General features: G+C 40.7%; 1 protein-coding gene across 1 annotated transcript in view; it reads left to right on the top strand.

Moving 5' to 3' along the window:
* The window catches only part of CHM (CHM Rab escort protein), a 188,622-nt gene that overhangs the window by 140,209 nt on the left and 34,940 nt on the right, over positions 1-13,473 (top strand). Inside the window, exon 12 of the mRNA XM_068533890.1 lies at positions 3,514-3,610. Coding sequence (XP_068389991.1) covers positions 3,514-3,610 — 97 coding nt within the window. The remainder of the gene's footprint in view (positions 1-3,513; positions 3,611-13,473) is intronic.

The following is a 13,473-nucleotide window of genomic DNA, read 5'->3' as shown; positions in this document are numbered from 1 at the left end:
GGGGTTGGGGCCCCCTGTATTAGAGTATATTTCAACTGATGGGGAAGGGGCCAGTAGAGAGGGAGAGGTTGAAGATTCCCAGGAGAAAAGGAGGATAATTGATGCAGCAAGGTCCAGATAAAGGCTGGAGAGGATGGGATTCAGAGAACAGGTAAAAAACATTGCCCTTAGATGGGATGTGAGACACTTTGAAATAAGAGGGTGAATGCAGGAGAATTTGTAGGTTTGGGAGTTCCCATCTGATGGGTTTTATTTACTTTTTAAATTACAAGGTGAGGTTATCTCCTGAGAATGAGGGTGTGAGTGTGGGGATGGGTCAAAGCTCATGGAAAGGTGTAAAATAATCACCGTGGAGAGTGACCTTTCTCGTGGTCAGATGGCTGGGCAGTGTTGAGGGGTCCAATTGAGTCTGGAGGTCATGGGTTTACAGTGGCATTAATCTGCTCTGATCCTTCCAGCTTTTTCATTCTCTTACCCCCACCCAGCCTACTCATTGACCTATTAAAAGAGACCTACAATTCCTTGTTCCCTCTGTTTCTTCCGGGATTACCAGCTCCCTTCTGCCCTCTTCCTTTTCCGTGTCCTAGACCACATGGTGGATCTTCTGAACTGCTCTTTCTCCAACACCTTCAATTCCCGTGTAGCCATGTTCTTCCTCTGCACCCACAGAGGAAAGTCCCATCCCTGGATGAAGCTGGGATCTACACCTGGATCACTAAGGGCTGATTGGGAAAACAGTACAACCAGACAGACTGGTGCCACCACAGTGTTGGGGGCACCAACCTCATCCAACAGGACCCTCAGTACCCATCACCATTTAGCTCCTCACTGTCTCAGACAGTGCCCTCTCCCCTCAGAGCCTAGTCCAGATTTTCACTATTTTACCCACCTTTAGCCCTCTCACTCTCCCCCATCACTTTGCTGAGAAAAGTAAGGACACCTACTAAGCACAGTGCCCTTTGACCTCCTGCCCGACCACCCACCACTTAGGTACACCAGCACAGAGACTAATGAGAGGGCTCCCCTCCTTGTCCAAGGCCAAGCCCTTTCACCAGCACCCTTGACACACACATGCACCCACACCACCCTGTATGCCTGCTCTCTCTCCTACATTTTCAGCCTCTCCCCACTATTGGCACCTTCCCCTCAACCTATACACATGTATTAGCATTTTCTGTTCCAAAAATTAACATAATAAGACAAACAGAAAATGCTCCCTTGAGTCTGCCCCCATCTGTAGCTAGTATCTAATCTCTCCCCTGTCAACATTTTTGAGACGGTATCTCTACTTGCTGCCTCCAGCTCCTTACCTCTCGTTCATTTCTAGACCAACCTGGCTTCTACCCTCACATTCCTACCATAGTTTCTCTTGGTAAGTTTATTAATAACTTTGTACTAGTCAAGACCAGGGCGTTTTTTGGGTTTTGTTTACTAGGTCTTTTCTGATATATTTGACAGTGTTGATTATTCCCTTTCTCTTGAAACTCTCTACTCCTTTGGCTTCCATGACACTGTGTTCTCCTGGTTTTCCTCATAACTCTCTGGCTATTCCCTCTCTGCCTCCTCTGTGGGCTCTATCCTCCTCTTAAATATTGGGCCTCCTCGGGGTTCTCAGCTCAGCCCACCATATCTGTTATTCTTTGCACACTTGCTGCTTGACTCCATGTACTCTTATGGTTCCAACTCTGCATAAAAGTTGGTGACAGCCTTCCACTTGTATATCTCCCAGGACTTTTGGCCCACAGGCCAAATTTCCTACTGGACATCTGTCCCAAGGGCTCCTCAAACTGAACATACTCAGAGCTGAACTCACCATCTTCCCTCTCCAAACTACTCATCCATCGCTTCCTACTTCCATGAAAGCACTTACATCCTTCCAACAACAACTTCTTCCTCCTATCTCTGACATCTCATGAGCCTCCAGGTCCTTGTAACTGTACATCCTAAAAGTTGCTCCAGTCTGCTTTTCCTCTTGATCCTTATTCTCACTGCTCCAGTTTTGGAACTCAGCACCTCTTCCTTCTAACTGGTCACGCTGCTTCTCATCTTGTCTCCTATAAATCTATCCTCCACACAGCCATCAGAGAGATCAATCTAAAATGTACACCTGGCCTGCCTTTTTTTGTTTCCTGTATGAGTTTTTTTCCCCTTTTTAAATTTTTGAAGCACAAATAAAATGATGAGACTTAGAGGAAAGAGTAGGTGTCGGTCTAGATAAATTTTATGGAAGTGGTATTAAAGTGTTGAAGGAATTATCTTTTGATGGCTGTTATAATCTCTCTGAGACTTAAGACAGTTACATTCTCAGAGTTCAGACAGAAGGCACTGTGGTAGGGGGTCACTGATTGTATCTCAATTTTTAAAAAAAATATAGATGATAGTTGTAGGAAACAAAAGAAGTACTTACGTGTTGATACAGTCCTTAAGATACCTTTCCAGTTATACACATTTTTTTAGTCATAGTCATTTGATAATTATCATACAACATTAAATCCATGTTTTAGTGGTTCTTCTCTCTTTAATGCTAAAGTACAACACTTTTTATCATAGACAGCAGCAAAAGGAGTTAAGAGGAATATGGAGAACACAATTTTTGAGACATTGTAAAACCCAAAATGTATATACAGGTAATGATAGTAAGATAGTCATGATTATCAAAATAATTTCTATTTTCAGAACTTGTAGGCATTTCCTCGGTAGGCTATCAATGTGACATTGCCAGTCAAAAATCTAAGCATAATGCTCACAGGTAAAAGTACAAATGGGGCTTTACTTTTTGGCAATGTTTCCTATATAAAATGATATAGCTTCCTCAGATTGAAGATTAAATTGAGAATTAATATTGAAGCTTTTGGTTCTGTAGAGAAACACTGAACTGATAGTTATTTAAAGTCTTTTAAATATAAAGCCATATAGCATATGAGTGGTGCCTAGGGCAGCATACTACATATTAATGGAGTCCTTAAATTACTTTGAAGCCATTCATTTTGAAACATTTTGGTATATGTTTAGCTGTACTTTGGTATATTTTGACATATACTTTGCTTATTTCAATTTCTTTGCGATTCGTAACATTTTAAATTTTTAGTGCTCTATAACTGCTATCTTTAGCCAATATGAATAATCAAAATTAATTTAATGTGCTCTGATTTCAAACGGTGAAGTGCATACAACTCAGAAGTAATTAATCATATCCTTTGAAAATATGTAGTAAGTGAAGGATTTAATAAATATTAAAGATATTTGAAATATTTATTGTCTACAAATTAAAGGACTGCAATATACAACATATGTAAATATATCAGTAATGCAGAAACTGGACATTAGGACACATGTGCATGCTTTATGTTTCAAACTGTGTTCTAAAATTCAATCCTTCCAGATCAGTGTTTCTCAAACATCAATGAGTGTTTGAAAAACGACACTCAGTTTGGAAGTTAATTGCACTCCAATGATAGAAGAATGAAAATGAGATCTAACAGCTATGTCTGATATTTTGTTTCTGCTTTTTAGATTTCCATTTTGACAGTGCCAGCAGAAGAACCAGGAGCTTTTGCTGTTCGGGTCATTGAGTTATGTTCCTCAACAATGACATGCATGAAAGGCACATGTAAGCACAACAGAGTCTGGTATTTTGTCTTTTGTGTTTGTTTAGGAAGTAAACGGGGACAGCTGTTGTTACCGTTGTCAGGGTTGTGTTAATAGAGTTTTGCCATATATATATATATATATATATTTTTTTTTTATTCACAGTATTTGTTCAAACAGTGTATGTTCATACAGTAAGTCATTTCATACTTTCCCCTTGCCTCTAAACATTTCTATGGCTAAATCTTCACAGGCACCATTGTTAACCTCTCCGGTGAAAGGATTTCTGTGACTTTCCAGTTCTTTCTTTCAACATCTTTATTGGAGTATAATTGTTTACAATGTTGTGTTCGTTTCTGCTGTATATCAAAGTGAATCAGCTATATGTATACATATATCCCCATATCCCCTCCCTCTTGTGTCCCCTCCCACCCTCCCTATACCACCCCTCTAGGTGGTCACAAAGCACCCAGCTGATCTCCCTGTGCTATGTGGCTGCTTCCCACTAGCTATCGGTTTTACATTTGGTAGTGTATATATGTTAATGCTACTCTCTCACTTTGTCCCAGCTTACCCTTCCCCCTCCCCATGTCCTGAAGTCCATTCTCTGCATCTTTATTCCTATCCGGCCTCTAAGTTCATCAGAACCTTTTTTTTTTTAGATTCCATGTATATGTGTTAGCATATGGTATTTGTTTTTCTCTTTCTGACTTACTTCACTCTGTATGACAGACTCTAGGTCCATCCAACTCACTGCAAATAACTCAATTTCGTTTCTTTTTATGGCTGAGTAATATTCCATTGTATATATGTGCCACATCTACTTTACCCATTCATCTGTTGATGGACACTTAGGTTGCTTCCATGTCCTGGCTATTGTAAATAGTGCTGCAATGAACATTGTGATACATGACTCTTTTTTTGAATTATGGTTTTCTCAGGGTATATGCCCAGTAGTGGGATTGCTGGGCCATATGGTAGTTCTATTTTTAGTTTTTTAAGGAACCTCCATACTGTTCTCCATAGTGGCTGTATCAATTTACATTCCCACTAACAGTGCAAGAGTGTTCCTTTTTCTCCACACCCTCTCCAGCATTTATTGTTTGTAGGTTTTTTGATGATGACCATTCTGACCAGTGTGAGGTGATACCTCATTGTAGTTTTGATTTGCATTTCTCTAATGATTAGTGATGTTGAGCATCCTTTCATGTGTTTGTAGGCAATCCATGTATCTTGTCTGGAGAAATGTTTATTTAGGTCTTCTGCCCATTTTGTGATTGGGTTGTTTGTTTTTTTGATATTGAGCTGCATGAGCTGCTTGTAAATTTTGGAGATTAATCCTTTGTCAGTTAATTCATTTGAAAATATTTTCTCCCATTCTGAGGGTTGTCTTTTGGTCTTGTTTATGGTTTCCTTTGCTGTGGAAAAGCTTTTAAGTTTCATTAGGTCCCATTTGTTTATTTTTGTTTTTATTTCCATTTCTCTAGGAGGTGGTCAAAAAGGATCTTGCTGTGATTATGTCATAGAGTGTTCTGCCTATATTTTCCTCTAAGGGTTTTATAGTGTCCATCGCGTTTAATGTGTCATTTAAAGCTTGTGTTTCCTTATTTATTTTCATTTGGATGATCTGTCCATTGGTGAAAATGGGGTGTTAAAGTCCCCTAGTAGTATTGTGTTACTGTTGATTTCCCCTTTGATGCCTGTTAGCATTTGCCTTATGTTTTGAGGTGCTCCTATGTTGGGTGCAGAAATATTTCCAATTGTTATATCTTCTTGGATTGATCCCTTGATCATTATGTAGTATCCTCTTTGTCTTTTGTAATAGTCTTTATTTTAAAGTCTATTTTGTCTGGTATGAGAATTGCTACTCCAGCTTTCTTGTCATTTCCATTTGCATGGAATATCTTTTCCCATCCCATCACTTTCGGTCTGTATGTGTCCCTAGGTCTGAAGTGGGTGTCTTGTAGACAGCCTACATACGGGTCTTGTTTTTGTATCCATTCAGCTAGTCTATGTCTTTTGGTTGGAGCATTTAATCCATTTACATTTAAGGTAATTATCAATATGTATGTTCCTATTACCATTTTCTTAATTGTTTTGGGTTTGTTTTTGTAGGTCTTTTCCTTCTCTTGTGTTTCCTGCCTAGAGAAGTTCCTTTAGCATTTGTTGTAGAGCTGGTTTTGTGGTGCTGAATTCTCTTAGCTTTTGCTTGTTTGTAAAGGTTTTGATTTCTCCATTGAATCTGAATGAGATCCTTGCTGGGTAGAGTAATCTTGGTTGTAGGTTTTTCCCTTTCATCACTTTAAATATGTCCTGCCACTCCCTTCTGGCTTCCAAAGTTTCTGATGAAAGATCAGCTGTTAAGCTTATGGGGATTCCCTTGTATGTTATTTGTTGTTTTTCTCTTGCTGCTTTTAATATTTTTTTGTATTTAATTTTTGATATTTTGATTAATATGTGTCTTGGCATGTTTCTCCTTGGATTTATCCTGTATGGGACTCTCTGCACTTCCTGGACTTGATTGACTATTTCCTTTCCCATGTTAGGAAAGTTTTCAACTATAATTTCTTCCAGTATTTTCTCAGACACTTTCTTTTTCTCTTCTTCTTCTTCTGGGACCCCTATAATTTGAATGTTGGTGCATTTAATGTTGTCCCAGAGGTCTCTGAGACTCTCCTCAATTCTTTTCATTCTTTTTTTCTTTATTCTGCTCTGTGGTAATTTTTTCCACTAGTTTATCTTCCAGGTCACTTATCAGGTCTTCTGCCTCAGTTATTCTGCTATTGATTCCTTCTAGAGAATTTTTAATTTCATTTATGGTGTTGTTCATCCTTCTTTGTTTGCTCTGTAGTTCTTCTAGGTCCTTGTTAAATGTTCCTTGTATTTTCTCCATTCTTTTTCCAAGATTTTGGATCATGTTTACTAACATTACTCTGAATTCTTTTTCAGGTAGACTGTCTTTTTCCTCTTCATTTGTTTGGTCTGGTGGGTTTTTACGTTGCTCCTTCATCTGCTGTGTATTTCTCTGTCTTCTCATTTTGCTTAACTTACTGTGTTTGGGGTCTCTTTTTTGTAGTCTGCAGGTTTGTAGTTCCCGTTGTTTTTGGTGTCTGCTCCCAGTGGGTAAGGTTGGTTCAGTGGGTTTTGTAGGCTTCCTAGTGGAGGGGACAGGTGCCTGTGTTCTGGTGGATGAGGCTGGATCTTGTCTTTTTTGGGGGGAGGACTGCGTCCGGTGGTGTGTTTTGGGGTGTCTGTGAACTTATTATGCTTTTAGGCAGCCTCTCTGTTCATGGGTGGGGTTGTGTTCCTGTCTTGCCAGTTGTTTGGCATGAGGTGTCCAGCACTGGAGCTTGCTGGCCATTGGGTGGAGCTGGGTCTTAGCTTTTAGACGGAGATCTCTGGGATAGCTCTCGCCAATTAATATTACATGGAGCCGGGAGGTCTCTGGTGGTCCAGTGTCCTGAATTCGGCTCTCCCACCTCAGAGGCACAGCCCTGACGCCTGGGTGGAGCACCAAGACCCTGTCAGCCACACAGCTCAGAAGAAAAGGGACAAAAAGAGAAAGAAAAAAAAATTTGGAAAAAAAAATAATAAAATAAAAACAAATAAAGTAATAAAAATAAAAATGTACTTAAAAAAAATGAGAGAGCAACAAAACCAATAAACAAATCCACCAATGATAACAAGTGCTAAAAACTGTACTAAGATAAACATGAAATTCAGAAACAAGTCAGTCACAGACAGCAAACCCCAAGTCTACAGTTGCTCCCAAAGTCCATCACCTCAATTTTGGGTTGATTCCTTGTCTATTCAGGTATTTCACAGATGCGGGTACCTCAAGTTGATTGTGGGGATTTAATCTGCGGCTCCTGAGGCTGCAAGGAGAAATTTCCCTTTCTCTTCTTTGTTTGCACAACTCCTGGGGTTCAGCTTTGGAGTTAGCCTCTCCTCTGCGTGTAGGTTGCCCTCAGGCTTCTGTTCCCACCCAGACAGGACGGAGTTAAAGCATCGGCTGATTAGGGGCCTCTGGCTCACTCAGGCCGGAGGGAGGGAGGGGTATGGCAGTTATAATTGGAATGCGGGGCGAGCCTTCAGCAGCAGAGGCCAGAGTGACATTGCAACAGCCTGAGGCGTGTGTTCTCCTAGGGAAATTGTCCCTGGATCATGGGACCCTGGCTGTGGTGGGCTGCACAGGCTCACGGGGTGGTGCGGCGGTGTGTGGATAGTGACCTGTGCTTGCACACAGGATTCTTGGTGGCTGCAGCAGCAGCGTTAGCATTTCATGCCCGCCTCTGGTGTCCGAGCTGATAGCCGCAGCTCACGCCCGTCTCTGGAGCTCGTTTAAGCGGTGCTCTGCCTTCTGTGGGCAGACAGGGAAGGAATCCCCTCTCCTCGCGCTCCCCGAAACAATGGTCTGTTGCCTCTTAGGCAGGTCCAGAGTTTCTCCCAGACTCCCTCCCGGCTAGCTGTGGCGCACTAGCCCCCTTTAGGCTGTGTTCATGCAGCTAACCCCAGTCCTCTCCCTGAGCCCGAGCCTCAGCTCCCACCCGCCACCGGCCGCAGCGGGTGAGCAGACAAGCCTCTCAGGCTGGTGAGTGCTGGTCGGCACTGATCCTCTGTGTGGGAATCTCTCCGCTTTGCCCTCTGCACCCTTGTTGCTGCATTCTCCTCCAAGGCTCCAAAGCTTCCCCCCCGCCACCCCCCGTCTCCACCAGTGAAGGGGCTTCCTAGTGTGTGGAAAGTTTTCCTGCTTCACAGCTCCCTCCCAGAGGTGCAGGTCCTGTCCCTATTCTTTTGTGTCTGTTTTTTTCTTTTTTCTTTTGCCCTACCCAGGTACGTGGGGAGTTTCTTGCCTTTTGGGAGATCTGAGGTCTTCTGCCAGTGTTCAGTAGGTGTTCTGTATGAGTTGTTCCACATGTAGATGTATTTTTGATGTATTTGTGAGGAGGAAGGTGATCTCCACGTCTTACTCCTCCGCCATCTTGTAGGTCCTCCTATTATTCCTTTTAAGTGGACAAACTGAAAGAGCCAGTTCACAGAGGTCTAGTTCCAAGATCCTTTGCAAGGATTCTTTCTTTAATTTTTTTAAGTTTATTGGAAACTTACTTTCACAAAATTTATTTTCTTAAACTTAAACTAAACTACTAGTTTTCCTCTTTACTTTTCCTTCGAATTCTTAATCTAGTTACTGAATTTCTACCATGTATAGATCTTCAATGTATTTCTTTTTCATGAGACTAAAGTTAGGGACTAATTAATCTATCTGTTCTTTTATTTGTGTGTATCAAAATTTCTGTCTCACCACTCTCATGTATCATGCCTCCTACAACATATTTCTTAAAGATGTTTCAGTAAGTTGAAATCAGCAGGTATACATTAGCCATCACTATGCCTAGACCTAAACTGTACTTGTGGGGTTTATAAAGGAACAGAGGCTGACATTCCTGATTTGAAGTATTCATAATCTTACTGCACATCTAATGGAACAAGACAATATTAACTGTGTGCTCTGGTAGGCATATCAGGATAGATAAAGATGAATACAACATAGGCCCTGAACTTCGAGGACTCACAATCTAGTGGGACAGATAAGACAAACACAGAAGTAGCTGTAAGAGGCAGACTATTAAAATACCACAAGAGAGGTACCAACAAACTAGACACTAGAGAGTCATAGGAGGAAAACATAACAGTATCATTAGCTAGGATGTTTTTAAATTCTATAAACTTATATTAAGTTTTACTGAAACTGTTACATGAATTATGAGAAGCAGAAGACTAATCTGGTTTGGCCTAGTCAAGGAACACTTGACTATGTTTACAAGTGTAGTGCTATTACTTAAAAAAAATGACAAAAATGTAGTCAAAGAGAAGTGAGAGCTTGATGCCAGCAGGGAGAGGGAAGAAATCTTATCCAATATTGCTGTAATCCTAAATTTCCATTTGAAAAAGTAGCTCAGAGAAGGTTTTTTTCCTTTTATAGTGATACAGGTAAGTCTTTACCATGGCAGCTATCCGTATTATTTTTCCCCTATTACTTTAGCCAGTTTTTGTGTGTGTCTTTTTATCTGTGTTAGCATCTTAAGTATAAAATAAAACTGCACATTTTTAGTTTTCTAAATTGCATTTATTTTATGTTTGTGAATATTTTTGTAAATTTATTTTTATTGATTATTTTTCTATGTGAAATATTTCGTATTCCCAGTCTAATAATACATATTCACTGTTGACAATTTGGAAGATGTAAAAAAAGAAAAGTAAAATTACTGTAATCTTTCTACCTAGAAATGATAAATACTTGATTATGTTTGTCTTTTTTTGTTTGTGTATGCATGTATATTTTCATAAAAATGCAATACTAATTTATACACTGTTTTATAATCTGCTTTTTAAAAAGACTTAATAATGCAACAAAAATCTTTTTGCATGTCTATGATGTAATTTTCAATGATTGTGGATATGCCATTTTTATTTAATCCCATGATGTTGGATTGTTTTGAAAATTTTTACTTGATAGTCCTGTAACAAACAGCCATCTTTATAAGTAAATATTTGTGAGCATCCATTATTTTTTGTAAGATTTTTTTTTAGTGGAATTATTGGGTCAAAGTGTATGGATTTTTTAAAAATTTTGGAATAATTATAGATTTATAGGAATTTGCAAGGATAGTACAGAAGAGTCCCATGTATCCTTCATCCAGTTTCTTCCAATGTAGTGCGATATCAAAACCAGGAATGTGACACTGGTACAATGTGTGTATGCAGTTTTATCACATGTGTAGATTCTTATGACATTACCACAAGGATCCCTGTTGTTGCCCTTTTATAGCCACAACCAAATCCCTCCTTCCCCACACCTGTTACCTAATCCCTGGCAACCACTAATCCTTTTTCCGTCTCAATAATTTTGCCATTTTGAGAATGTCATATAAAAGGAATCATACAGTATGTAATCTTTTGAGATTGACTTTTTTCACTCGGTGTAATTTCGTTAAGGATCAACCAACTTGTTGCATGTATCAATAGTTCATTCCTGTTTATTGCAGAGTAGTATTCCATGGTAAGGTATACTTTCTTCTGGCCTTCATGGTTTCTCATGAGAAATCTGCTGTTGTTTGTTTTTCCCCTACAGCTAGTGTCTGTTTGTTTGTTTTTCTCTGAAGGCTGCTTTCAAGATTTTTTTCTTAGTCTTTAATTTTGGAATTAAATTAATTCCAAAATTAATTAATTTTGGAATTAAATTTTGAATTTGTGCAGCTTCTTGAATCTGCAGGCTTATATATTTTGTCAAATTTGGGAAATTTTCATCCTTTATTTCTTTGAGTACTTTTCAGCCAACCCTCTTTCTCCTCCTTCTTCTGGGAGGAAACATGTCTATTAGATCTCTCACTATAGTTCCACATGTCTCTGAGGCTCTGTTCATTTTTTTTTATTCAAAGATATTTATTACACCTATTGACAGCAGTGTACCCTGCTAGACACAGTGGATTATATGAAGGAGTATAGCCAAAGTGTAACAATACTAAGATAGTATTGATACAGAGTGTACAAAGATAGTACAAAGAGCAAGAAGAGCCCAAACTACATGTATTTCTGTTCATGTTCATATAGTCTATTTTCTCTCTTTTGTTCATATTGTGTCATGTTTCTACAGTTCTACTTTTAAGTTCACTGATTCTTTCGTCTGTGCATTCCATTCTGCTCTTGGACCCATCCATTATGTTTTAAAATTTTAATTATTACATTTTTGGTTTAAAATTTTCCATTTGGTTCTTCTTTAAATCTTCTACTTGTTACTTGTGGAAAGCATCAGGATTTTCAGAACTCTAGCGAAGAAGCAGGTATCAGGAGACGACTAACCCATGATTGATTAGAACAAGAATTCATTACTAAGATGGAACGAACTGATGAGGGATGGTTGTGACTTTTTATTTTTTAGAGTACTGTTAATGTTTTAATGTTCTTTTTTTCTGGATTTAAGGAACCCTTTTTTTTTCTTAAGCTATCTATAAATTATAATGATTATGTATATTGTGCTTTGTAAACAGAAATGAACAATTTATCTTTCTTTGCTGAGGCAGTTTGTTTCGTTTGTTTCCAGCATGTATGTTTGTAATTGGTCATTGATGCTTTTTTTTTTTTTTTTTTTTGGCTGCGTTGGGTCTTCAGTGCTGCACACGAGCTTTCTCTAGTTGCGGTGAGCAGGGGCTACTCTTCGTTGTAGTGCGCGGGCTTCTCATTGCGGTGGCTTCTCTTGTTGCAGAGCACGGGCTCTAGGCACGCGGGCTTCAGTAGTTGCGGTGTGTGGGCTCAGTAGTTGTGGCGCATGGGCTCAGTTAGTTGTGGCTCATGGACTCTAGAGCACAGGCTCAGTAGTTGTGGCGCACGGACTTAGTTGCTCCGCGGCATGTGGGATCTTCCCAGACCAGGGATCAAACCCTTGTCCCCTGCATTGGCAGGCATATTCTTAACCACTGCGCCACCAGGGAAGTCCCTGATGCACTTTTATGATTGCTACATTAAATATTCAGACAAGTACAGCAGCTGTGTCATGTTGGCATCTGCTGATTGTCTTTTCTTATTCAAGTTGAGGTTTTCCTGGTTCTTGGTATAATGAGTAATTTTGGATTGATACCCAGGCATTTTTGTTATATAATGGGACTTAGATCTTATTCTTAGGCTTCCTCTGACACTGCTCTGGTGGGGAAAGGGAGTGCTCCCTTGTTACTGCCAGGTGGACGTGGAAGTCCTGGTTCCCCACTTGGCCTCTCCTGGCACCCAGAGGTTGGAGAACTTCCTTATTACTGCTGAGTGATTGTAGTGCCAGCTCTCCACTAGGCCTCCACTCAGTCCAACCTGGCTAGGAGGAGCAGCAGTGTCTCGACACTGCTCCCCACATGGCCTCAATGACACCGTGGGGAGAAGGTGTGGCCTCATTACTCAGGCAATGGTGAGAGACTTCATTCTCCATTTGGCCTCCTATGATACCACCACAGTGGGGCTGGGGAGCGGTCCTCATTACTGCTGGGTAGGGGTGAAAATCTAGGATCCCATCATGGTCTCTGCTGACATGGTAGAGGATGGGGACTGTTTCTCCTTGTGGGGATGAAAGTCCTGGCTCCATACTTGGCCTTCTTTGACACCACCCTACCAGGGAGGTTGGGGCACCTCATTACAGCCTGGTGAAGAGTGGAAGTCTACACTCCCCATTCAGCCTTTAATGGTGAGTGTAGAGGTGGGGCCTTGGTTTTTTTCTATGGTCTTTGACTGGGGTAGAACAACTATTGTCTAAAAGTTTTCTATCTTGCTAGGTTGCCCCTTTCCTGGTCTTCTGACTAATGAGAGTAGACTTTTGTTGGGGCTTTGTTTGTCTGAGTCCATTGATGTTTCTTGCTTGCCAGTTTCTCTGGTAACCAGTCTGAGATATATGAGGCAAAAAGAGAACCCAGGGAGGGACTTCCCCAGTGGCACAGTGTTTAAGAATCCGACTGCTAATGCAGGGGACACAGGTTCAAGCCCTGGTTCAGTAAGATCCCACATGCCGTGGAGCAACTAAGCCCATGCGCCACAACTACTGAGCCTGCCCTCTATAGCCCGTGAGCCATAACTACTGAGCCTGCGCGCCACAACTACTGAAGCTCGCGCGCCTAGAGTCTGTGCTCCACAACAAGGGAAGCCACCACAATGAGAAGCCCACACACCACACCGAAGAGTAGCCCCTGCTCGCCGCCACTAGGGAAAGCCCACACACAGCAATGAAGACCCAACGCAGCCAAAAGTTAATTAATTCATTAATTAATTTTAAAAAACAAAAGAAAACCCAGGGAACTCTGCCATTTTGTTGGCCCCCTTTGGTCCCAAGGTCCCTAGCTGGTCTGCTTTTCT

Source organism: Eschrichtius robustus, chromosome X, assembly GCF_028021215.1.
Source record: "Eschrichtius robustus isolate mEscRob2 chromosome X, mEscRob2.pri, whole genome shotgun sequence".
In the NCBI taxonomy this organism is placed as follows: Eukaryota; Metazoa; Chordata; class Mammalia; order Artiodactyla; family Eschrichtiidae; genus Eschrichtius; species Eschrichtius robustus.
This window is presented reverse-complemented; position numbering and strand designations above follow the sequence as displayed.